Source organism: Lutra lutra, chromosome 10, assembly GCF_902655055.1.
Source record: "Lutra lutra chromosome 10, mLutLut1.2, whole genome shotgun sequence".
NCBI lineage: Eukaryota > Metazoa > Chordata > Mammalia > Carnivora > Mustelidae > Lutra > Lutra lutra.
Window position 1 is genome coordinate 113005243 of NC_062287.1, and position 24174 is coordinate 113029416.

At 64.4% G+C, this 24174-nt stretch overlaps 3 protein-coding genes across 4 annotated transcripts; all 3 read left to right on the forward strand.

Moving 5' to 3' along the window:
* The first annotated feature begins 2285 nt into the window (after positions 1-2285).
* Positions 2286-10434, forward strand: TH (tyrosine hydroxylase). 2 transcript variants are annotated; one of them, XM_047691935.1, is made up of 13 exons: positions 2286-2389; positions 3463-3678; positions 4899-5073; positions 5319-5407; positions 5672-5739; positions 5953-6003; positions 6292-6437; positions 6523-6658; positions 6825-6894; positions 7520-7576; positions 7807-7854; positions 8133-8266; positions 9100-10434. In XM_047691935.1, exons 1-13 carry the CDS (start codon positions 2300-2302, stop codon positions 9257-9259), a joined length of 1440 nt encoding a protein of 479 aa, XP_047547891.1. In that variant the 5' UTR covers positions 2286-2299; the 3' UTR covers positions 9260-10434. The 2 variants fall into 2 exon arrangements, with proteins under 2 accessions (XP_047547891.1, XP_047547890.1); XM_047691934.1 differs by having other exon boundaries at positions 7807-7902; positions 9100-10432.
* Positions 10435-10950: 516 nt separating this feature from the next.
* INS (insulin) lies at positions 10951-12040 on the forward strand. The gene is made up of 3 exons (XM_047692432.1): positions 10951-11250; positions 11399-11601; positions 11850-12040. The coding sequence occupies exons 2-3, from the start codon at positions 11415-11417 to the stop codon at positions 11990-11992; spliced, it is 330 nt and encodes a 109-aa protein (XP_047548388.1). The 5' UTR covers positions 10951-11250; positions 11399-11414; the 3' UTR covers positions 11993-12040.
* Positions 12041-21755: 9715 nt separating this feature from the next.
* Positions 21756-23752, forward strand: LOC125079071 (insulin-like). Its single transcript, XM_047692431.1, has 2 exons — positions 21756-22094; positions 23506-23752. Exons 1-2 carry the CDS (start codon positions 21838-21840, stop codon positions 23723-23725), a joined length of 477 nt encoding a protein of 158 aa, XP_047548387.1. The 5' UTR covers positions 21756-21837; the 3' UTR covers positions 23726-23752.
* Positions 23753-24174: the final 422 nt, after the last annotated feature.

The following is a 24174-nucleotide window of genomic DNA, read 5'->3' on the forward strand; positions in this document are numbered from 1 at the left end:
TACAGGGCAGGTGTGTGGGGGAAAGGCTTCCCAGGATGGACCCCTGTGTGCGTGGACAGACAGACACTGGGTGGGGTGAAGCCGGAGGCCAGCAGGGGCAGTGTGCCCATCGGGAGGGTGTCCGCGGCTTCTGCCCTTCTGCCCTCCTGCCCACGGCCACCCGGCCCCGGGGAAGGAAGCTTAGCTCCCACGGAGCTTCCGCGCACGCCCACGCTGGCTCAGGTAGGCAAAGGAATTAAAAAACAATATTCGTGTCAGCAGAAGACATTTGCTGAAAGGTTAAATCCACACTCAGCTGCTCGTCCATCCTGGGCGGCGCTGACCCCCCTGCCCGGCGCCCCCTGGGCAAACTGGGGGTCCTGCATCCGCATGCCTAAAGGGGTCCCTGGCAGCCCACCCTGGAGGGGGCAGAGGAGAGCCTGCTCAGAGTTCTAGGAGGCCTGCGTGCTGGCTGGGGGCCCCAGGGGCTCGGGGGTGCTGCTGGGGCAGTGGGAGTGGACAGGCCTCTGGGTGAGTGCCCTGAGGTAGAGCCTGGCCCTGGCCGCACCCTGGGGTCTCAGAGCAAATTCTTCCAGTGCCTTCAGGGTATACAGACATCCCCATGGAAGACCTGCTGGGGCCTGGTCCCCAGCAGCAGTGGCTGCTGAGACGTGCCCTTGAGCCCGGCGCCTAGGCAATGAGTCAGGCCGGCGCCCAGACAAGGCACCAAGAGACACAGGGGGCCCGGCAGCCGGGGTCCTGGCCTCAGGGTGTTTGCAGAGGAGGAGGAATGAGCCAGCCAGGGGAGCGGAGGAGGGAGGCTAACATCAGCAACAAGAAAGGGTAGACTTCACCAGATGAACGGCGGCTGAGCTGGGTTTTGTGGAATGCATAGGAGCTCACCAGGAGAAGAAGGGGGTGAATACGGCACACTGGGTATCACGGACCCCCAGGCCCTCCTGGAGCAGGAAGTGGGGACAGCCAAGGGTGAGAAGAGCAGCAAGGGGAGCTGGGAGGAGGCGCGTCCCCCTGCACTGACAGAGCTCCCCAGCTGCTTCCAGAGGACCTTGGGGAGCCATAAAAGGTGAGGAAGTAAGAAAGTACCGTGGTCAGACCAGTTTGGGGGAAGGTCCTGGAGGAGAGGGGTGGCCAGCCAGGAGCGGACCTGTGGGGGTAAGGAGGGGGAGTCCGGGAGCTGTCGTCCTGGTCTGCCCGACGGCAGAAGGCACACCTCCTGCGGCAGCCCCGTCAGGCGGGGTGGTGTCCTGGTGAGAGGGTCCTCCCCTCTCTCCACACCACACCTCCCAGGTAGGCTCTGGCTAGACTGTCCCTGCTGACCCCACAGTGCCCAGGGCACCAAGCAGATGCGCCTTCAGAGAGCGCCTTTCCCAAGAGGAACTTATCTCCAAATCGCCTGGGAGCTACCGGAGGTCTTGGCCAAAATGTCCCCGCCCTGCGGCCCACAGATGTCCCTGGCAGGTTGACGCAGAGGCTCCCCTCCTAGTCCCCCGTCTCTGGGACCAGGGCCTTTGACACTCGGGGATGGGTGTGTTCCTGGAATGAGAAATGGTCAAAGGGCCCTGGGGGGACATGGAGGGACAGGGGGCCTTGGGTGAGCCACAAGAGGGTGGGCTGCTGGCCAGAGGAGACGGGACACAGAGACCAGGGGACAGTTGTTATAGACGTCCCTCCCTCTGCTTGCCGGGCTCCTCACACTGGAGGGATGGGCCCTTCTGGAACGTTCCATGTCTCACTGGCTGAGCCTGGGGATCCAGGCCCAGGGAAACGGGACGAGGGACCCGTGACGCTCCTGTGGGTGGCATCTAATGGAAGCAGGCCGGGCACCTTGCTGGGAAGTCTGGTGAAGAGCCTTCTGGAAAAGCAGACGTGCTCCCAGCACCTGAGGTTTGAGTCGGTTTCTCCTCTTGGGGGTCTCTGGGCCACCTGCCACGTGCACTCTCGGGGCACCCAGACAGCACCTCCCTGTGTACCCCCGTCTCCCCACAGGGCTTGGAGCTAAGGGGACCCAGCTGTCCCCAGCCCGGCAGAGCCCATCCTCTGGAGCCGAGATGATTCAGAGCGAGGGCGGCTGCCCCTGCTGGGTGCCTCGGGCAGGGCTGCAATTAGATTTAATGGGACAGAGCCCTTTCTCCAGCTCGTCTTCCCGTCCTCGCTCCCGCCCACCGCCTCCCTCAAGCGGCAGGGAGGATGCAGGGAGGTGGGAGGTGGGGGACCCATGGGGCCTTGACGTCAGCTCAGCCTATAAGAGGCCGCCCGGCAGAGGGCTGTTGGAGGTGAGCCCCGGACGGACGCCAGCGCCATGCCCACTCCCAACGCCGCCTCGCCACAGGCCAAGGGCTTCCGCAGGGCTGTCTCCGAGCTGGACTCCAAGCAGGCCGAAGCCATCATGGTAAGGGGGCCGCCGGGGCCTGATGGCCAACACGGGCCGGAAGCACGGAGGTGTCCCCCAAAGGCTGGCAGGGGACCTGGACTCAGGGTCCACATGATGCCCCAGACCTGGCCACGGGGTGGGGTCCTGGCCCTGAGCACCTGCTCTGCCCAAGCTGGGAGGCGACCCCTGACCACCCCACTGCGGGGTGGTCAAAGCTCTGAGGGGGCCCCTCCCTGGTGTGTGTGTGACAGTGTCCTGGGCCCTGGTGGCGGCTCCTTGCGGGAGGTGCCGGCCACACAGAGGGTCAGACCCCAATCCCGAGCCCAGGGGTAATTGGGGCTCCTGGGTGACTGCCATCGTCATCCACCTGTCCACCGGCCACCTGTTCATGCCCACCTGTGACCTCCTGTCTTGAACCCCACCTCCCCCACCTAGCCACCCAGGGACCCCTGACCCCCAGGACAGTCCCCAAGGGCAAGAGGTCTGTGCCCAGCATCCCCGGTTCCAGGAGACTGGGGGACTGGAGGACACTTGGGCCATAAGAGTGGTCTTATGCGTCCTCAGGGTTGTGCCAGAAAAATCAGCTCCCACGCATTTCAGATGGGCCTTGTTCCTACGTCTTGAATGCAAACACGGTTTGGGTTCTGCAAACCACCTGCTCAGGGAACTGCAGCCCGCCCCCCCCCCAGCTCCCGGGGCCCACCCAGCCTCGCAGGCACTCCCCAACCTGGTTCCCTCCCAGGAACCAGGCCCCACGTTCCCTGCCTCCCCAGTACTCTGGCCAGTGTCCACCTCAGGGCCCTGAGTCACACCTGTCACCTCGTCCGGTTGGCGGCCGGGGACAGAGGCCATGCAGCACGTGGGTGTTGTGGGCACATCCCCCAGCCACACCTGCCCCCATGCTGTGGCCCCGAATCTTCCTGGCCGAGCCCCCCATCGGGTGGAGACAGGCTCTTCGTTGTGCCTCAGCTGGTGAGGCCTGGGCGGCCGGTCCCGCCCGTGGACACAGCAGCTGCTCAAAGACGCCAGGGGTCAGAACCGGGGACAGGGCAGCCATGTGCAGGGCAGCTGGGCATGTCCTGTCCCCACAGTCCCCGCGCTTCATCGGGCGGCGACAAAGCCTCATCGAGGACGCCCGCAAGGAGAGAGAGAAGGCCGAGGCCGCGTCAGCTGCTTCCTCAGAGCCCGGGGACCCCCTAGAGGCTGCCGTTTTCAAGGACAAGGACGGGAAGGCCACGCTGAACCTTCTCTTCACCCTTCGTGGCGCCAAGACCGCGTCCCTGTCCCGGGCCGTGAAGGCATTCGAGGTGAGGCCGGCAGGGGTGGTGTGGCTGGTGTGGACATGGTGTCCCCTCCACGGGACTCATACAGAAGCACGGCTGCCCGGGGCCACTGAGGGCCGTGACTGGAGAGGGTCCCAGGAGCCCTGGGCCTGGGGCTTTGCACCCCCGAGAGCTCTGGGGGTCCCAAGGTCCTCACAGTCCCCCTCATGGTCTCAGGAAATCCCTGAGCCAAGCCCTGAGCCGAGGCCTGACTCCCTGTCACCCTCACCCCCACTGGGTCACACACAGGGTAATGCACAGGTGAGAAAGTGTGGTTCCCAGCAGGGCAGCCTGGAAAGTCGGGGTCCCCTCCCCCGCCTGCCCCTGAGGGGCTCCGGCTAATGTGGTGGCTGATGGTACTAGCTGTCTGGGTCACACCAGGCCAGGCGGGACACAGGTTCCTGGCATAGGCGCCCAAATGACATTAGAGCTGGACTCCAGCTCCTGGACGGCCGAGTGGCCCGAGGGCCTGTCAAGGCCCATGTGCCCTTGTTGCTGGGCGACAGGAGGTGGCAGGGGTGGACCGCTCTGCCAGGCTGGTGCTGAGCAGGGGCTGGAGCCCCCAGGGCACAGGGGCCACAGCGGGGTCCAGGGCCCACCCCCAGTCCCTGATCAGGCCACCAGGGTGGTGGACCTTCCAGCCAACGGATGGGGACTCAGGCGGTCTAGGTGTGGCTGAGGGACACGTCACGTCTCCTGGAACACTGGGTTGAGGGGCTGCAGGGATGACCCCCATCACACAAACTGGACGAAACCCCATCCCCCGGTCGTGAGCCCTCCCCAGGTCGCAGGCTCTGACCAGAGTATGGTGGACGGCCTGGGTGTTCCTGGGAGAGGATGTCCGGGGCGAGGCCGCAGGGCGAGGCCGTGGGAGCTGACCCGTGGTGCTTCCTCTTTCCCATCTCCCCATCTCCCCTCCCTCCCTGGGTCTGTCTCCCTGTCTGTCTCTCTGTCTCTCTCCTTCTCTCTCTATCTCTCCATTTCTCTGTCTCTCCCTCTCTCCGTCTCTCTCTATCTCTTTCCATCTCTTGTCTCTCTTGCCATCTCTCTGTCTCTCCCTCTCTGTCTCTCTCCCTCTTTCTGTCTCTCTCTGTCTCTCTCGCCATCTCTCTCTTTGTCTCTCCCTCTGTCTCTTTCTCCATCTTTGTCTCTCTCCATCCCTCTGTCTCTCTCTCCCTCTCTCTGTCTCTCCCTTGTTCCCTAAGACGTTTGAAGCCCAAATCCACCACCTGGAGACCCGGCCCCCGCAGAGGCCACGGGCAGGGGGCCCCCACCTCGAGTACTTTGTGCGTTGCGAGGTGCCCAGCGCCGACCTGCCCGCCCTGCTCAGCTCCGTGTGCCTGGTGGCAGAGGACGTGCGTGGCGCCGGGGAGAATAAGGGTGAGGCTGCTTCCTCTGTCCTTGTGGACAACCCGTGACCTTGAGACGGGGGTGCAGAGGCTCCGGCAGGGGGCCCCTGGGGTGACCACATGTGCGGCCTGGGTCCCCCCACCCCTGCCAGCTCAGGCCCTCTGGGACCTTCCAGCTGTCACGTCCCCCCTCACCCTGAGGAAGACCCAGGGGACGCTGCTTCTGGGTCAGCTGGATGCTCACACAGGCCCCTGTTCCCTCCGCCTTCCTTGAAGTCCTCTGGTTCCCGAGGAAAGTTTCCGAACTGGACAAGTGCCACCATCTGGTCACCAAGTTTGACCCTGACCTGGACTTGGATCACCCGGTGAGCTGGTGCCCCTGGGGCTCCTGTGTCCTTGTTCTCGTGGCCAGGGCAGTGAGCATGGGCCCCCTGGCCATGCCTGAATGGGGCATCTCTCTGTCTGCCTGTCTGCCACCTCCCGGCTGAACCACCGAGGCCAAGCTTAGCGGCAGCCCCCAGGCACCCCACCAGTGTGGCAGGAAGGGAAGGGGCGGGCAGGGAAGGGGGTGGTGGGCAGGGAAGGGGCACCTGGTAGCCTCCTGAGCACATCGGATACTCTCTGGCCAGGGTTTCTCGGACCAGGCGTACCGCCAGCGCCGGAAGCTGATCGCGGAGATAGCGTTCCAGTACAAGCAGTAAGGCCCTCAGGGACCCCAACCCCACCCCAGAGCTCCACAGCAGCAGGGCGAGGGCCATCTCAGTCACCAGCACCGTCCCTGTGGTCAGTGGCTCGGACCCCCAAGTCCCAGCTGAGTGAAGCAGGCAACTGCCGAGGCTCCGAGCCCCTCCTGCCCGCCCCTGCTCGCCCTCCCCGAGGGCTCCCCGCTGACCACATGCCCTGTCTGCAGTGGCGACCCCATTCCCCGTGTGGAGTACACGGCCGAGGAGATCGCCACCTGGTAAGACCCCGGGGCCCCTGCTGGGGCGGAGGGGACAGGGAGGGCCGCATGAGAAGGCCCTGACCATCCGCCTGGAAGGAGAGGCTACTGCTGGGTCCAGGTGTCCCCATGGCCCTCTGTCCCTCGGAGCCCCCAGCGGCCATGGTCTTCAGGGCCCAGCGAGAGACCGGCAATGGGTGCCCCCACAGAGCCTCCCAGGGGGCAGAGCAGAGCTCCCACAGGGAGGGCTGCCCGATGTGGGGAGGGCCCGGGCCAGCAGGCACTGAGGCCTGAGACCCTCGCCCGCAGGAAAGAGGTCTACACCACCCTCAAGGGCCTGTACGTCACCCACGCCTGCCGGGAGCACCTGGAGGCCTTCCAGCTGCTGGAACGCTTCAGCGGGTACCGGGAGGACAGCATCCCCCAGCTGGAGGACGTGTCCCGCTTCCTGAAGGGTGTGCACTGCCGGGGAGAGCCCCGTGGGAGGGGGGTGCCCCCCAGCCTGCACTGACCGCCTCCCCCCTGCCGTGGTCCCTGCAGAGCGGACGGGCTTCCAGCTGCGGCCAGTGGCCGGCCTGCTGTCCGCCCGGGACTTCCTGGCCAGCCTGGCCTTCCGAGTGTTCCAGTGCACACAGTACATCCGGCACGGGTCCTCCCCCATGCACTCCCCCGAGCCGTGAGTGCACCCCGCCCCCGCGCCCTGCCATGCACCTGCTGCCAACCTCGCTCCATGGGGTTGGCGGGTGCCTGGCGCCAAGCCCACGGAGCATGGAGGGAGGGTGTGGGGGCTGGGCTGCTGGCCCCCCCAGCCCCCAGTGCCACCCGTCTCCCCACTCCCACAGGGACTGCTGCCACGAGCTGCTGGGGCACGTGCCTATGCTGGCAGACCGCACCTTTGCTCAATTCTCCCAGGTGTGTCCTAGAGGCCTCAGGTGGGGGCCGCTGTGGTCCAGGGCTGGGGCCTGGGGACTGTGGGGGCCAGCGATTGGTGCTGCCTGCCCCCCCCGCCCCGTGCCCCTCCACCCTGGCACCATGCCCGAGCCCCTCTGGAGCTGGACGGTGCCTGCCTGGGTCCCAGAGGCTTCAGGGGGACGGCATCATCCTGGAATAGAGGGGCGGGGGGTCCCATTCTGGGAAAACAACCTTATAAAAATGAGGAGCCAGCCCCCATGGTGCAGAGAAGACGGGGAGCAGGGGGGAGGTTCAGGAGGGGTTGTTGGGGGGGTGGGGCGGGGGAGGGGGGTTGGGAGGTCTTATGGCCTGTGCTGCCACCTGCTGGCTGCCTGGAAAACCGCGGAGAAGGGTCCTGGCCCCTCGCCTGCTCCTGGGAGGGTCCCTGGATTCCAGGGGCATCTCTGCATCTTGGAAAGATCCCCCATCCTGGGAGGATCCCCATATCCTGGGAGGGTCTCCGAATCCCCAGAGGGTCCTTGGGTTCTGGGGAGTGTCCAGGGGGCCCCTGGAGCATCCTTGCCCCACACGGGCACCCATGCAAGGGTGGGCTGAGTCGCTCCCTTCCTGCCTCCTGCCTCCACAGGACATCGGGCTGGCCTCCTTGGGGGCTTCCGACGAGGAAATCGAGAAGCTGTCCACGGTGGGTGCCTTCCTGGCAGGGCCTTGGGGGGCGCGCTCAGGACACCTGGGTTCAGGCGGGGGGGACCCCTTCTGGGTTGAGGTCCCACTTCTGTCCAGGGAGTGCCCCCTTCACGTTGTGACCCCCGGAGCCCAGCCGGGCCCTGCTGGGGGGGGTGTGTGGCAGGGCTGAGCGTTATGGGCTGGCGGGGTGGCGGCTGTCTGTGCCAAAGCTCCGTCTGTCCCCACCAGCTGTACTGGTTCACGGTGGAGTTCGGGTTGTGCAAGCAGGATGGCAAGGTGAAGGCCTACGGCGCTGGGCTGCTGTCCTCCTACGGGGAGCTCCTGGTGAGGCCGGCCCCTGCCACGGCCGCAGGCTGGGAGGGTGCTCACACTGGGGCTCCCGGGGAGGTGGGAGCCAGGGACCGCTGAGGAAGCTCGTCCTGCCCTGTCCCACCCTCACGATCCCCAGGCCTCAAGAGGACCCCTGGGCGGGAGGGTGTGGGGTCAGGCCGCAGTGCTCCCGTTCCCTCCAGGCCTGGGGTGTGGGGGTCCTGTGACCTACGGCCTCCCCCCAGCACTCCCTGTCTGAGGAGCCCGAGATCCGGGCCTTTGACCCCGACGCCGTAGCCGTGCAGCCGTACCAGGACCAGACCTACCAGTCCGTGTACTTTGTGTCCGAAAGTTTCAGTGACGCCAAGAGCAAGCTCAGGTGGGCCGGGGCTCCCAGGGCTGAGACCCTCCCCCCCACTCCCAGACAGGGCCAGACAGGGCCAGCCGGCAAGCAGCGCCAGGTGTGCACACCCCTCCCACAGGAGGACCCCCCAAAGTCCCCGGGGGCAGGAGGGGGAGAGCTGCCAGACCGGTGGCCAGGTCAAGGCCAGGTTTGAGGAGGTAGAGTGTGACCTTTCTACGAAGGGTTTGTGGGACCCTTCCCAGCCTCCTGCCTTTAGAACAGCTGGGGCCACCCAGTTGGGACAGAGGAGGGGCAGGGGTGGCTGAAGGCGGGTAGGGGAAGCCCAGGGGGCCTGGAGGGAGCAAGGAGTCCCCAGAGCGGGGGGCTAAGGGTGCATGACCAGCGGCGTCTGGGAGAGGCGAAGCCCAATGCCTCCCACTCACTCATCTTCAGAAAGAGCCTTATTTTCCAACCAGGGGAAACTGAGTCCCAGAGGACAGGAGCGGCGTGGACAGGAGGACAGGAGCGGAGGGCTGGATCCTTACAAGCAAATGTGGGGACAGAAACAGACCTGGGGCTCTCTGGGGCACACAGCCCAGGAAGGCCTCCAGAGGGGTGGGGCGGGCTTGGGGTCCGGCAGAGGAAAGGCCTGTCCCTCCCCTGCCCCCCACTCAGAGCAGGCCTCGGTCCCCCATCTTGTCTAATCAGTTGGTCACAAGGAGCTTTTGGGGCCCGGGCATCTCTTGTCCTGCACTGATGAAGGAGGCCCTCTACTGGGGACCACCTCCCTGCCCCAAGCCGGCCCTGACCCCCCACCTCCCCAGTGCCCCCAAGCCCCACCGGCTGACCGAAGCTCCATCCTCCCCCAGGGACTACGCTTCCCGCATCCAGCGCCCCTTCTCTGTGAAGTTTGACCCCTACACGCGGGCCATCGACGTGCTGGACAGTCCCCAGGCGGTCCGGCGGTCCCTGGAGAGCCTGCAGGACGAGCTGTACACCCTCACGCGTGCACTGGGCGCCCTCGGCTAGGAGCCCAGGGGAGGTCCTGAGGTCTCCCCGCTCCCGTCCCCGGCCTGCCCCCGGCCGCTGCCCACGGGAGGGGCGGGGTTACTGGATGCCCAAGAGCCCACCAGAGAGCCCCCCTGCTGGAAGGCACCCCGCAGACTCCTACCCACCCCACCCCGCCCCGCCCACGTCGCCCGCTCACAGCCTCAATAAAAGGAAGCAGCCCTTCCAGCGCCTCCCTCCGCGTCTGTGCGCCGGCCTGGGCTCACACCCTGCTCCCAGCCTCGTCCCCAGGTCTCTCTTCCGCCTCCCTCCTCCTTCGAGACCTCACCAGGCTGCCCCAGCCAGAGAGAAGACACCCTGCTCACCCCAGAGGACTAGCCTGCGCCGAGCCCCCAGCAGCTCGGGGACGAAGGGGGCCTCATCCCCGTGGTGTGGCAGTGTGGGGGAAGGGGGCCCAGGGAGCCCCACCTGGGGTTCACAGCTCTGGATTTAGGGGGTGCAATTCCAAGGCAGGGCTACAGGCTGGGCCCTCCCCACAAGCCGGGTGTCCCCACTAGAGGACAGGGGCACAGGGGCCAGCCCGTAGCAGGTGCAGGGATGGGCCCGGAGGCGTCCCACCCGCTGGTTCACAGATGACATCTCTGGGCCTGAGTCCCCAGCAAGGCGGCTGCGGCAGGATTCAGGCTGTGTAAGATGCCCGTTGCCTCACTCGAGGGGTCTGGATGTGGCCCTCCAGCTGCAGCCCCCCACATCCTCCAGGTCTGGCCTAGCCCAGGGGCTCCCTCCTCCCACTTTGCCCCTGTCCTTGGAGAGAGCAGCCTGGGGTTTCCCTCTTCCCTGCTGCGGGGTGGGAAATGCCCGCCTGTCTCCCAGGCCCTGCTCACTCCTGGCAGCCATCCCCGCCCCACCCCACCAGGGCCCTGGCATGAAGCTTTTAGGATGTCAGTCCCGGCAAACTCCTAATCACCCGTCAGGGCCCTCCCAGACAGAGACTTCTCCCCCAGCCCTCCCTGGCGGTCTGTCTGTCCGTCACCTGTGCCTTAAGCACCTCGCCCATGCCCAGGCCTCCAATACCTGCATTTCTTCAGCCCATGAGACACTGGTGGGGCCATGTTTGAGGGCTGTGATCCCCGCTGAGACCTGGGGAAGGGCTGAGGGCTGGCCCTGACACCCCCGGGGCAACAGGAGGAGACAGGACTCAGCTAGTCACAGACACACCCTGGTGGCAAGAAATGGCTAGAGGTGCGGGGGGCGGGGGGGCTCCTGACCTCTCTCCTCGTCCTGTCCAGGGGCCCAAACCATATGACAGCCGAGGAAGTCTCTGGTCTAAAAGGGATAGTGTGGGGAGCTGGACAGGCCCACCAGAAACAGGGGTGGCACGGAGAGGGAGTGTGGGCAGGGCTACGTGCTACCCCCGCGGCAGAGAGGAGGCCTAGCCCGAGTGTCCACACCGCGGCTGGTCCCCACACTCGGCTCAGGGCAGCGTCCTGGGTGCTGAGGGTCTCAGCAAGGCTCCTGTGCTGGGGTGGGGGTGGGACCGTGAGCAGGGACGGGGCAGGGACGGGGCAGGGACGGGGCGCTCCCCCACACCCCCCATGGCCTTGCACCATCTGAGGGGCCCGGGGGGCAGACCAAGGACTGTGAGGGGTCCAGGGGCCAGGCAGGACAAGCCCCTCCTCTTGGCCCCAGCTCCCCTGGACTAATGTGGAAAATGTGGCTCAGGCAAGGCCGCGGGGGGTGGAGACATTTGCGCCAGCTGCGAGTGGCCATCAGGCCCCTCGTTAGGACTCTAATGACCCCGCAGCCCAGAGGAGCTGACGGCCAGGAGTGGCTCCCGCGGACCCAGCACAGGGGAAATGATCCAGAAATCGCCACCTCAGCCCCCCGCCATCTGCCGCCCTGACTGGGGGCCCTAATGGGCCAGGAGCTGGGGTCAGGGACTATAAAGCCAGGAGGGCCCCGTGGCCGCCAACCCCCAGGACCAGCTGCACCCTGACCCGGACAGCCAGCAGGTCTGTTCCTGTGGGCTCCTTGTGTGGGGTGTCTGGGCCCCAGAAGCACGAGAGCTCCTGCCTCAGAGCGTTTGGGGGGTGAGCACAGGGTGGGGGGTCCTGGCTGGCACACATGCCCCTTCCATCCTCAACCGTGTCTATCCCCCAGGTCCCTGTCCCCCGCCATGGCCCTCTGGATGCGTGTCCTGCCCCTGCTGGCCTTGCTGGCCCTCTGGGCGCCAGCCCCGACCGCAGCCTTCGTGAACCAGCACCTGTGTGGGTCCCACCTGGTGGAGGCGCTGTACCTGGTGTGCGGGGAGCGCGGCTTCTTCTACACGCCCAAGGCCCGCAGGGAAGCAGAGGACCTGCAGGGTGAGGCCCGCCCCGGCCCCTGGGGGGTGTCAGGTGGGAGTGTTAAAAAGAACAATGACATCCCCTCTGTTACGTCCTGTTACGTTACCTCCGTCCGGCAAGTCCGTGTGGGGCAGCGAGGACACGTGCGGGCTCTGGCCTTGGCACCGCCCCCGGGGGGGCCTGGGGTCTGGTGGAGGGGGCCTGGGATGGGGACAGGCAGGGGAGCGCGTTCTCTCCCTGACCCGCTGCCTGCCTTGCTCCCGCAGCGAGGGACGCGGAGCTGGGCGGGGCGCCTGGCGCAGGCGGCCTGGCCCTGGGTCTGGAGGGCGCCCTGCAGAAGCGCGGCATCGTGGAACAGTGCTGCACCAGCATCTGCTCCCTCTACCAGCTCGAGAACTACTGCAACTAGGACGCGCCCCAGGCACCGGCGTCCCCGGGACCTTCCGCACCCTGCACCCCAAGCGAGTTAATAAACCCTTGAATGAGCCTGGCTGGCGTTGTCTGTGTGGCGTGGGGATGGAGGCGTCAGCCGGGGGGTACCTTCCAGAGACCCCCATCCTGCTCTCTGCACCAGGCCCTCCAAGCTCAGCCCCTGCTCGCTGGGCGCCCGTGGGTAAGCTCCCCCCAGCCCCGGGTGCTGGGAGGCCCCCACGGCCCCTGGTTGCCCAGGACAGAGCAGAGAAAGGCTCGGGGGGCTCTGGGGGGCCTGGGGGCACTGGCTGGGAGCACATTCTCTTAGCGCCAAAGCCTTGAGTTCTCAGGCCCCCAGAGCGCTTTCCAAGGGAAGAGAAGGAGAACATTACAGCCATTTCTCCCCACTAGCCTGGCGGTGCTCTACTTTGGGACCTGTTTCTGACGGAGGCTGAGGGGAGGACGGGGCCTTGCAGGTAGGGGACAGAGAAGGGCCTAAGAGGCTGCCCGCGGTCGCTCTAGTGCCCGTAGGCCACCCCTGTTCTGGGCAGGCCCAGGGCCGCCCCAGCCCAGCCCAGACCCAGCCGGAGGAACCCACGCGTGTCCTGGAGGAATCAGGAGCCACCAAACGGCAGCTTGGGCTGCAGGATAGACTCGGACCCTGTGGGCACTGGGCAGGGACCTTGGGCTCAGCATTCAAGGGTGTCTCGGCTGTGTCCCCCCAAGGACTGCAGCCCACAGCGCCCGGGTCGGGTGTCCCTGCTGCCCTGCGGCCCTCTCCTCCCGCTCAGCAGCCCAGACATGGTGGTCAGTCCCAGAAGGGCCCTTGGGCCTAAGGACGAGGTCACTTGGCATTCAGGTCTTTAGGGTTCCTCTGGTGTGGGTCCACTGAGCACCCCGCCTAGGCCATCACCTGGTGTGCCAAAGAGCCTGGGGGCTGTCTGGACTGACTGTGGCCTGGGAGGTCAGCAGGTCACCCTGGCTGCACACCAGCCCGGCCAGCTGGCCGCCCAGGCCAAACCAATCTGCACCTCTCCTGAAGGCTCCGCCCGGGCTCGGGGCTCGGGACAGCTGGGCCTGGGACTGGGTGCCCGGGACCCCTGAGTCTGCAGACCACTCAGGGGCGGCCTCGTGGCCAGAAGTAGATCCCCCTCCTGGGAGGGCCTGGCTGTCTTGGCGACCTTACTGCAGCCCTCTGGTTCCCTCCTGGGCCACCCCCTCTCCGTGACATCACCCCCTTCCCTGCGACTTCCCCCCTCCGTGTGGCTGGTCCCCAGCTAGCTCCACCCCTGGAGCTGAGGGCAGGACACGGGACCTGGAAGAGAAGGGAGGAGGCGGCTGGCATCAACAGCAAATCGTCCATGGGCACACCCGGGCGGCCCCATCCTCGGGGGTAGAGACAGGGGCGTCCCGCGGGAGTTGAGGTACGTAAGCGCCCACAGCCGGCCTGGGCGCAGCTGGGATGGGGAAGCAGGCCCCCGGGGTCAGGGTTAGCAGCGGTTAGCCAAGCCCATGTCCTGGCTGGCCAGCTCGTGGGCAAGACCCTGAGAGATGACCCAGGGGCCCCCTCCCCCTCAGGTGCCAGCAACAGGTGCCAGCAAATCCCATGGAGCGGGGAGCAGGAGTGTATGGGCCCTCTCAGCTGGTGGGACCCCCAGTGCAGCTGCTTGTGGGTGCCGCTGGGGGTTCGGGGGTGTTCCGTTGTGGGGGAGGCTCAGGAGAGGGCTCATGTCCACTGGGGGGGTTGTCCACCCAGGAGACCTGGTCATGGTGTGCGGCCACTCTTGGGCCCCCTGCCTGGAGCCTGTCTCCCACTTCCCTCCTGAAACTTACCGCGGCCCTGAGACCCAGACCTTCCTGCCGAGCCTCTCCCACCAGCCCCTCAGCCCTCCATGGCTGAGTTCTTGACAAGGCAGGCGGGGACTCGCCGTACCCCCTCCCACACGTGGATCCCAGAAGCAGGGAGAAGTGGACGTCCACAGTCACCAGGGTCCCCGGGGGCAGAGGTGGGGTCAGACCCAGTCTCCTGCTGGGCACCCCCCGTAGCCCTGAACCCCAGATGCCCCGGTTTCCCAGAGCCCCCAGGTCACCCCATGGAAGCCAGGCCCACAGACCTTGGCTCTGCCACCCACTCCGGGCCCAGGCTCCGCCCCTTCTGGGAATTGGGAGGACAGTCGTCCCATGGCCCCAGACCCTGCCTGCCCTTGGAACCTGGGCTTCCCTCGCCCGCGGGCCTGGCAGGGGCATTACCGTCAGCGGCATTCTGTCCAAATGCCCCTTAGCCACAGACAGCGGGATGTGGAGGAGCAGCCACCTGACCGTGCTGGGTCCCCCAGCCCCTCACCGGAGGGCCGGAGTCTCCCAGGGGATGCTGCCGCCTCACCCCTCCCCACACGCTTGCTCTCCCGTCTGTCCTGTGTTCCACCGTCACGAGTACCAGTGCGGTGGGGAGACCGAGGCTGGAGCCGGGATGTGTGTCCTCGGGTGCCCGCGCACGGAGGACACGCTGCCGGCGGTGCCGTCTCCAGGCTGGCTCCCCAGATTGCACCTGCTCCTGGCACCGACAAACTGGCCCTTCCTCCTGGCCCTGGGGGCAGTATTTGCCCTGTCCTGTCAGTAAATATTTACCGTCCTCACCGTTTTCCAGGCCTGAGCAGACCCTGAGGGGCAAGGGAGGTAGATTCAGGGATGCCGGAGCATTGCCCACTGCCACCCTTGGAGGCCTGGTGCCGGGCGGGGGGCTGGCCCAGGAGAGGGAGCGAGACCAGGAACCAGTGGGCTGAGCTCCCGGAAAGGCCCCCTGGCAGAGCCCCGGCTGAGCCCCGGCCAGGGTCTGCGTCCCACTCAGACACAGACCCCTGTGTCGCCCCCTTAGGGAGCCCGTCGTCAGACCCAGGCGGGGCAGGCCCCCAGCGCAGGTGGCTTCCAGGAGCAGGCACCTGTCCAGGCCAGCGAGGGGGCCGGGGCGGCCATTCACAGACATGACCAGCAGAGGGCACCAAAGCCCCACTTTTGATGCGGTCCCTGGGTGCTGTCCAGGCCAACAGTCGGCTCTGAAGGGGTCCGCGCGCCTCCGAGTTCCTGCCAAGGGGCACTCACCAGGGCTGGGGAACACTGGCTTTAGAGGCCTTGGCGTTTAGGACAGGGACGGTCTCAGCCCCCAGCCCCTGGGGACTGGGCCTCCCCGCGGGAACAGCTGGACAAAAGCACCAGGTCCCCAGCACTCTGGGAGTCTCCAGTGAGACCCTGAGCCCCGGCCCCAGAGTTGTGGGGACCTGGGGCCTTGGGTGGGACGTTCCTGGGGGCGGCTTCCTCCAGCAGCCACTAGCCCACACGGTGGCTGAGCTCGTCGCGGCCCCGTGTACAGTGGGACCCTCTGCTGGGTCTGCGGGGCTCTGAGGAATTGGGGGCTGGGGGCTGCGGGGCCGGTGCTTGCTGTCAGGACAGCCGGCCCCTGGAGCGGGGAGGCTTCGGTGAGGCAGGGACGCTGGGACCCGGGAGGCCTCGGGCAGGGCCCCGCTGGGGCAGGGGTATTTCTTTCCCTTGTCCAGCCCCGTCCCCACGTAGTGCCGAGAGGAGAGAGGTCAGTTCCAGAAAGAACATTTGGGGGTCGGAGGCGGATAGGGGTCTGGAAAGCGCGGAGATAAACAGGGTGGTGGGGGCCGCCCCCCCCCCCCACCGCCCTCCTTCCAGCACTATTGTTTCTGGCCTCGGCACAGGGACAGCGAGGCAGATTCCTTCGAAAGTGGACGCTGATGGGGGGGCCTCCCCATTGTCTCACCGCCGCGTGGTCAGGCCGCACTGGCGCCAAGTCCCGCCAGCGCACCGTCCCCACACACACCCCTGGGGCCCGCAGCTCCCAGGTCCCTGCCAGCCTCATCCCTCCCCCTGTCCATCTGCAGCTGGGGGAAGACAGGTCCCAGTGGGCTCCAGGGCTCCATGGAGGGGTCCCTGAGGCTGACCCTTCTAGGGCAGCAGACTCAGGTCACCCCATAGTTCCTACCCCCACCAAGGCACTGCTGGGCCCACAGCTACGTCGGAGCTGGAATCCGTGAGGCGGGAGGTGGACGTGGGTGCTGTTTCCCGGCTCTCCTCATCCAGAGAGGCTCCCAATGTCTAGACCTGGGAGGCTGAGCCCCGGACCGACATTACAAGGTCACTGGGGGCTGAGCCTGAGCCCCTCAGCCACACTCAGGGTCCCCATCTGTGAACCCATGAGAGCCGGACCACTCCAGCCTAGAGGTCCCCAGCCTGGGGGTCAGAAGCCCCCAAGCCTCTGGGCTGGCCCCGCCCCCTCCAGCCCCGTGTGGACTCGCTGCTGAGCCATCAGAACCTGGGGGGGGAGGGGGCCCATGTTCCCGGCCTCACTCTGACCCCCTTCCTGGCCCATCTGTGTTTTTGGAAAACAGAGCCAGCGTCCAAGCAGCCCTGCCAGCTTGGAGCCTTTCCCGCTGGGACCCTGAGCCCGCTCCTTTGTTCTTCAAAGGCCGTCCTCCCTTCGGAACCTGGCCCAGCTCCAGCCCAGCTCCCGCGGGGCCACCTTGCCTGCCCCCCCAAACACCCCAGGCCCGTTGCTGAGGGACCTTGGAGAGTCTCTTCCCTCCCTAGACCTCCGGTTCTGAACTGCAGCTCAATCCTGCATGGGTGCTCAGTGGGCCACAAGGACGGGGCTGGGAGGAGGTGAATTTGGGAGGCCTGGGATGAAGCTAAGGCTGTGACCTGGGGCTCTGGCCCTCCCTGACTCTCCCTGACCCTCCCTGGCCCTCCCTGACCCTCCCTGATCCTCACTGACCCTCTCTAGCCCTCCCTGACCCTCCCTGACCCTCCCTGACCGTCCCTGACCCCCCCCCCAGCCCTCCCTGGCTCTCCCTGGCCCTCCCTGGCCCTCCCTGACCTTCCCTGACCACCCCCGACGCTCCCTGGCCCTTTCTGATCCTTCTTGACTCTCCCTGACCCTCCCTAACTCTCCCTGACCCTCCCTGACCCCCCATGACCCTCCCTGACCCTCCCTGACACTCCCTGACCTTCCCTAATACCTCGGCCCTTCATGACCTTCCTTCATCCTCTGTAACTCTCTCCACACCTCCCTGACCCTCTGTGAGCCTCCGTAGCCCTCCCTCCCTGGCCATCTATGTCTTCTGTAAACTTCCTTGACCCTCCCTGACCCTCCCCAGCCCTCCCTGGCTCACCCTGACCCTCCCGGGCCCTTCTTGACCTCCACCCCCATGGCCATCCCTGACCCTCTTTAGCCCTCCATGGCCCTCTGTAGCCCTCCTTGACCCTCCGTGGCCCTTCCTGATCCTTTGTAACCCTCCCTGGCCCTCACTGATGTTCCCTGACCCTCCCTCGCCCGCCCTGGCTCACCCTGACCCTCCCTCACCCTCCCTCACCCTCCCTCACTCTCCTTGGCCCACCCTGGCCCTCCGCGGTGCTCTCATAGGTCTGACACGCTCAACCCGTCAAGGAGATCTTTAAGGGGCAGGGATGGGAAAAGGGCAGAAAGGCCGTCTCCAGGCCTAGAGGATGATTGGATCCTTGGTTGCCCATGGAGGTGCTTTCTGGACCCTGACCCAGCTGTGGGGAAAGGAAGTGGCAGAGAGGCTGACTCTGGAAGAAAGAAGAGTTGGCTGAGAAACACCTCAGTTCCAGCCACACACGGTCAGGGTCCGAAGAGAAAGTAGGCTGGGAGGCTTCCTGGAGGAGGTGTCTTTTGCCCCTACACAGGCATCTCAACCTTGAGGACAGACCCATGTCAGGCTGTGGTTGCAGCTGGGACAAACCTAGCCCAGGGATGGCTGTGGGTCGGCTGCAGCCCGTGCTACCCTCCCCGGAGCCGCAGTGGCAGCTGTATTCACACAGATGCCCCCCGCGACCCTCCTCGTGGTTGGACATGGGCTGGTCCTGCCCAAAAAGAAGGGACAGGCTGAGGTCTGAAGGACATGATGGGCAGAGCCCTGTGAGCGCCTCCCCTCCCTCAGGCCTCAGCATATGGGGCCCGCCCGAGTGCCCACCCAGGCCAGTGTCTTGCTGAAGCAGGGGAGCTGGGAGGCCAGGCGGGCCGGGGCGTAAGTCCTCCCTCTGCTCTGGGAAAGCTACTGAAGCTCTCTGGGGCTCAGTTTCTTCATCTCTCGGAGGGACACCAGAGGAGACTGTCTCCGCCTTGGCTGCTGAGAAGGCCCAGCGCGGCATGCCATGTGCCACTGTCACCCCAGGAAGCCCCGTCCGCAGTGGGCCAGGCATGTGGGTGAGGGGTTGCAGAAGGCCAAGGCCAGGCTTCAGGCTCGGTGATCTCTCCTGACTCTGCTGCTTGCTTCCCATGTCCGATAGGCTGCTTCCCTCTCTGGGGCTCGGTGGCGCAGGGACAGCCCCGTGGGTCTGGTAGCCCACCCAGGATTGTGGGCAAGAGGAAACAGATGCAGTCCCCACCCTGTGGCCCATGGGTGTGTTGGGGGGGGGGGCCTTGCCAGGAGAACCCAGCTCCCCAAGGGAGGAGCCTCAGGGCTGGGGTCCTGGAGGCCCCCATGGAAAGGAGGCCAGGAACAGGGCAGAGACCAGGACCAGCCGGGCCCGAGGCTGTGCCACTGGCCACGCAGGCTGCCCTGCACTACGGCCCCAAGAAAAAATGTGCTAGTGCCATCGGCCAGGGGAGCCGGGGTCAGACACACACCTCACATCAGGAGAGTAGAATAATGAGTGTTTGTTACCATTCACTCTGTGCCACACTGATTCCAGGCTTCTGTGTCCTGGCACGAGGGACTCATGAGATCAGGGGAGACAGACGCCCAGGGGCAACCTCCATGGGCAGAACCAGATTGCGAGCCGGGCCAGCCTCCAGGCCTCCTCCTGCCCACCCCTCACATGCCCTCCATCACGCCTGGCTCCCCTGGGCCCTAGTGATGCTGCCTGGAGGCCTTCCAGCCTGCGTGCAGCCCCAGCAGTCTCCCTAGGAGGTCAGAAGACCTGTTGCACAGATGCGGGGAGTCGAGCGCATCTGATGGTGCCCGCCTTCTGAGACAAAGCCTCACTCGTTCAGGACGTTCAGGACGGGGTTCTCTCCAGGCCTGGGCTTGGGAAAGTGACCCTGTTTTTACCCAGGTGTCACTATTACGGATTGAAGGGAAACTAGGCTTTCTGAGGCTGTGGCTGCACATCCTCTAGTGGCCACAAGGTGTCGGGCTCGGGCCAGAGTTGGAAAACCCTGCTCAGCCAGTGGGCTTGGAGAACAAAATTCAGCCCACCCTGGGAAGGGGTGGACCCCTAGTCCAGCCTAGGGAAGGGATCCTAGCATTAACTTTCTTCCCGGAGACTCCCAGTAATAGATCTGATTTTATTCAGATACAAATATAATACAGGCTCCTCTAATTTTCAGAACACACAACAATGTTTCTGGAAGGTGTCCCAGGTTGCTCCTATGGTTTTGGGCATCTGCCATGCCACATCTGCTGATGTCAGGGAGTCCCCCAAGGGGGAATTCCCTTAGACCTCCCTCCACCACCTGTTCTGTAATGCCAGGATGGAGGCAGATAGAAGACTCTGATCTGAGCACACAAAGGTGCAGAGCCCACCTGTACGCTGATGCTGTAGGGGGGCCCCCGTTCTATAGAGACAAGCATCCTTTTGCCCCCTCAGCCCTCTCCCCAGAGTGCAAGTTGTAATAAGACCCCTGGACTCTTCCTCTGTAATTCTAGAAGTGACCACCAGGTGTCAGCATGAGGCCATGCAAGCCACCAAGCAGCAGAAACTCCACACTTGGGACTTCTGCAGGTGCCCCAGAAGTCTCCTGAATAAATGAGGTTCTGGCCAGAACCCCAGGACGGGATGATCTTCTTCCAGGCAGTGGGGCAAAGGGGTTTTAGTTATGAGGTGTCCCTGCAAGGTTGGGGGAGCGGTTTAAATTCCCAGTGAGATTTAGTTCAATCAGGCTCTCCAAATTTGTCCCTTTTGTGTTCCTTCCCACTTCCTGTATCCCTTATTGGCCACGTGCTTTCCCTCCACCATGGAAAAGAAATGGAATGCAGGGGTGTGGGTCCCAGCCCTCACACCCACCTCCCTGACCCAGTGCCTCTAGTCCAGCCTCAGTGATGCCATGGCTTAGCTAGTCTTCCATGGGCCCTCCCCGCCCTGACCTTTATCCTCTGCTCCCCTCCCCTTGCTTAAGCACTCTGGGTTCAAAGATTCTGGTGGATTAAAATCGTCCTGCTTGATTCCCCTTGGGGCCAGGTCTGGGATGGGAATCCAGATTAGGGCAGAACTCGGGTTCAAGACACTGTTTGGGGTCTGGAAGCTTCCATATTTCCAGGAAGTGATCTGGGGGTTTGAAAGTCTACTTCCTTTTCAGCCCCTTATCTGCCCACCTTCTCAGTTTGGTGGGCCTCCAGTGGTAGCCTCATGTCTGGTCTGGGGTCAGCCCTTACACTCTCCCTAGCTCCACCCGTGGCTTGGCAAGTCCCCGCTAAGTCTTCCCATAAGGACCTGGCAGTAGCTCCTTGGAAAATCTGGGTATCTTGCAGCAGACACCAGGGGACAACACAGGATGCAAAGACTTCAAGCCACTGAGCCCACAGCAGAGTAAGAACCAGCATGATCAGGTGACTGCTATACCCCAAGACCTGTGAACTGCTTCACACTGACTCCCTTCTATGTGTCCCAGACCTGGCTCAGGGCCCTTTAGCATTGCTGCACCCCTCCCCATCCAAGAACCCAGGAAGGCGTCCCACCTGACTTCTTCCATAGGGTGGTGTGGTTGCAGAGCATCTGCATCCTTTGGGAGACACCTGCCAGATCTGAGTCCCCCCTCAAGTCTCTCCTCCCACCACAAGTCCTGTCCTCCCTACCGGATGCCCCAACCCTCCAGCTAAGGAAAGGAATTCAGGTGAGAGCTTGAGAGAGAAAAGGACAGTGAGAGTCAAACACTAGCATGTGCCAGTTAGCTGGGTAAACTGGGGTGCAGGGTGCTGGGGGGATGTGGGACTGGTGGCCTGCTCAGAAGTGCACATGTCTTTGCTTCTCAGTGAGTCTTTGCTCTGCTGCCTGCTCTCCCTGCAAGCTTGGAGAAGGGGTTTAAATCCCCGGTGAGATTTAGTCCAGTCAGGCAGCACATCTGCCTGGGGCCTCCCCCGGCTGCTGATGGCTCTGAGGCTGTGCCTTGATTGAAGTTTCATCCAGGCTCAAAGGCTGTGAACCCAACATCCCACCCTCAGTATCTACGAGCAGGACTGGTGCTCAGAGCTGCCACCTGCCACCACACTTGTGGTCGGGGGGCCCTATCGCTTAAGGGGCCCTAAGCGATTGGTGAAGGGAGGAAACTCCTAGATGAGGCCCCTAACCCTGAAGGAAAAAATTACGTGAAGGCGCTGCACTGCAGCTGCCTGGGAAGCACCTAAAAAGAGTTTTTTCTGATTAATCTCGAACCCTGCTTCTTTCTGCATATGGCCCGTCGCCATTTTACCCGTGCCACGCCCGCAGGCATACCAGGGTGTCAAGTGACTGCCAAGTGTCAATCTCAGGAGGCCCCACCCCCTCCCCACCCTTCCACATAGTCCCACCTCCTGGGGGAGTGCTTCCGGTCTGTGTCCCCGCCCACACACTCCTCTCCGTGGGGTCAGGGGGCGGGCCAAGTCCCCACCCCCTCGTGCGCTGTGCCCTGGCGTGAGAAGGTGCCCCAGCCAGCTGCCCATTGGCCCCAGCACCACCGAGTTGGCGCAAGCCTACCCAGTTTGGAGGGGCTTGAGGAAAGCCGTGGAGGGGACGAGGAGGTGAGGGGCAAAACTAATTTCAGTTGGCATTTGAGCAGGTGGTGTGCTCAGCGGAGGAGAGCCTCTCCCGCTTCTAGGGGCTATTATAATGCACACTCTAAAAGTGCCCTTCGTCGTCTCTCCAGCCTCAGCCTCGTCCCCCTCCTCCTCCACGTCAACCCGGCTGGAGGGTCTGGGCGCCGCAGCCAGAGCGCCCCCTACTTTGGCGGCGACTGCTAATACTGGCCTGGCCAGCGGATCACCGGCTGGGCAGCTTCAGCAGAGAGGCCTGGGCACCAGGGACTCCCCGGTCCTCTTTATCCACCGCCCGGGGACTTCGGGGACTACGCAGCGACTAGAGTACAGGTGACTGGACTCCCCTCCCTCTTGCTGCAGCCTCTGTGCGAGAAACACTGCATGCTGTGTTGAGGCGTGCGTGGGCTGGGGGCTTGGGGCAGCTAACAGGATCCCCGCTTCTGCATGACAGATGGAACCTCTGCCGTCAGAGGGAAGGCCCGGGCCAGCTACCTAAGAGTGGCCTCAACTTTGGAGGAGACGGGGAAGATGAGTGGCGAGGGGTCTTCTACAGGGCTGCACAGAGCCACAGAGGCTTTTGTAGGGAAAATGGGTTTTCCTTCACTAATCTGCCAGACTGAGTGGGAGGGGCAGGGGTGGAAGGCAGGGCTGCCCTTCTCGGCAGGAGTGAACAGCTGTTTCTGCAAATGTAAAAGGCAGGGTGTGTGTGTGTGTGTGTGTGTGTGTGTGAGTGTGTGTGAGAAGTTTGCTGTTGCTCTCCCCCCCCCACCCAATCCCAACCAGAGACAAACAGGAGACTGGTGCACAGGGCCCAGGGGCCCGAGATTTTGGAGCAGGCTTTTTTTTTTTTTTATACCATTTTAAAAGTCAAGCTTCCCCATCTCCCCACTCCCTACACCTCCCAACCATAACCAAAGAATCCCACTAAGTAATTGGAAAGGAGAGGGAAGAGGAGGACAATGAAGGGCCATAAGCCTTGGTACCCCCACGGCAGGACTGAAAGGGTAAAGCTCCTCTCTCCCTGAAGGCCTGCCCGGTTCTCCTGAGGCCTCTCCAGCCCCCTCAACTGAGTGCTGGGGCGAGTTTCTGGAAACCCCAGTTTCCCAGGGTTGTGCTTAATTCTGCACATGAAGCTTCTCTCCCCTCCCCCCGGGGGTCCCGGACTTCTCCATACAGCTGCCATGGTGTTTGTGGGACAGGTTCCATTTCCCCAGGGAAGCCCAGTGTCCCACCCCAACGCCTCCAACCACCCAGCTGACTTCTGCATACAGAATTGTGTCCTGTGGTTTGTGCCTGGCCCCCTCCTTGCTTCCATCAAAGGGGGGTATGTTGGAGTGTGGGGGTGTCCTAACGTGTGCTGTGATCCCCCAAGACAGGCCCTTCGTGCGTGGCCCCCACCCCATGCCCAGGCAGGAGTCCACACCAGCAGGGCAGGGGCAACCCACACAACAGAAGGGTCTCCTGCCTCTTCATGGACAGGCCCCTTGGCTGGCTTGGCTGCCGGGAAGCCCAGCTCTAGGCCAACTGTGGGCCCCATTCCCCCTTCCCCGGTCCCTTGAAAAAGGGGAGCTAGGCAGCCAGGGGGACAAGAAGGGGAGCTGCCACCCAAAACCCTGGCAAGGTGACCTGAGGCTTCCCCACTGAACAGCCAGGGGACAGGGAAGAAGGGGCTGGTGCTCTGGCTTGGGGGGTTTGTTTTAAAGGTGCTCATCTCAGGAACACCTGTGTGTGTTTTCCCCAGGGGCCGAAGAGTCACTGCGGAACTCCCAGAGGAAGAAGTGGCCCCCCAGCCCCAAGGCCCCACATCTCATCCGGCAGAGCCCCCTGCCCAGCCTGCCTCCCAGCCGGAGCCGCAGCCCCCGCAGCTGGAGCCGCAGGCGGCCAGAGCCACCAGAGAACCCAGCCCGGAGCTGCGCTGCTGCGGCCTGAGGCCCAGGCAGTCCCAGCGAGCTCAGAACTGAGGCGGGCGGCCAGCCCCAGCCCCGCAAAGGTGAGTGTCTTCGGATTCCCAGCACAGAGCTGAGGTGGCTGCCGGCTTAGCTCTCCAAGTGTCAGCTCCCGGCAGAGGCCTCCTGTCCTTAGGTTCACGGAGCGACACTCCCTCCGCCCCACAAGGCCCAGGGAAGCTGGGTTTTATTCCGAGTCACACCGCGGGCATCTGTGATTCAAGGCTCTGCTTCACTCTGGGTGTCTGTCCCTCGGTCACTCAGGTGTGGGCACAGCTGCTCCTGGTGGTCGGCTCCTCCTGGGGGCAGCCATGGGAGAAGTGGGGGGGTGCGAGGACAAGGTGGGGACGGAATTGGAGGAAGGAGAAGCAAAGCAGGCGGGAGGGGGGAGAACTCATCAGTGGGGGGAAGCAGGAGATCCCAGGCAAGCTGGCTTCAGCGGCGGCGCCCAAGACCCAGGTCCT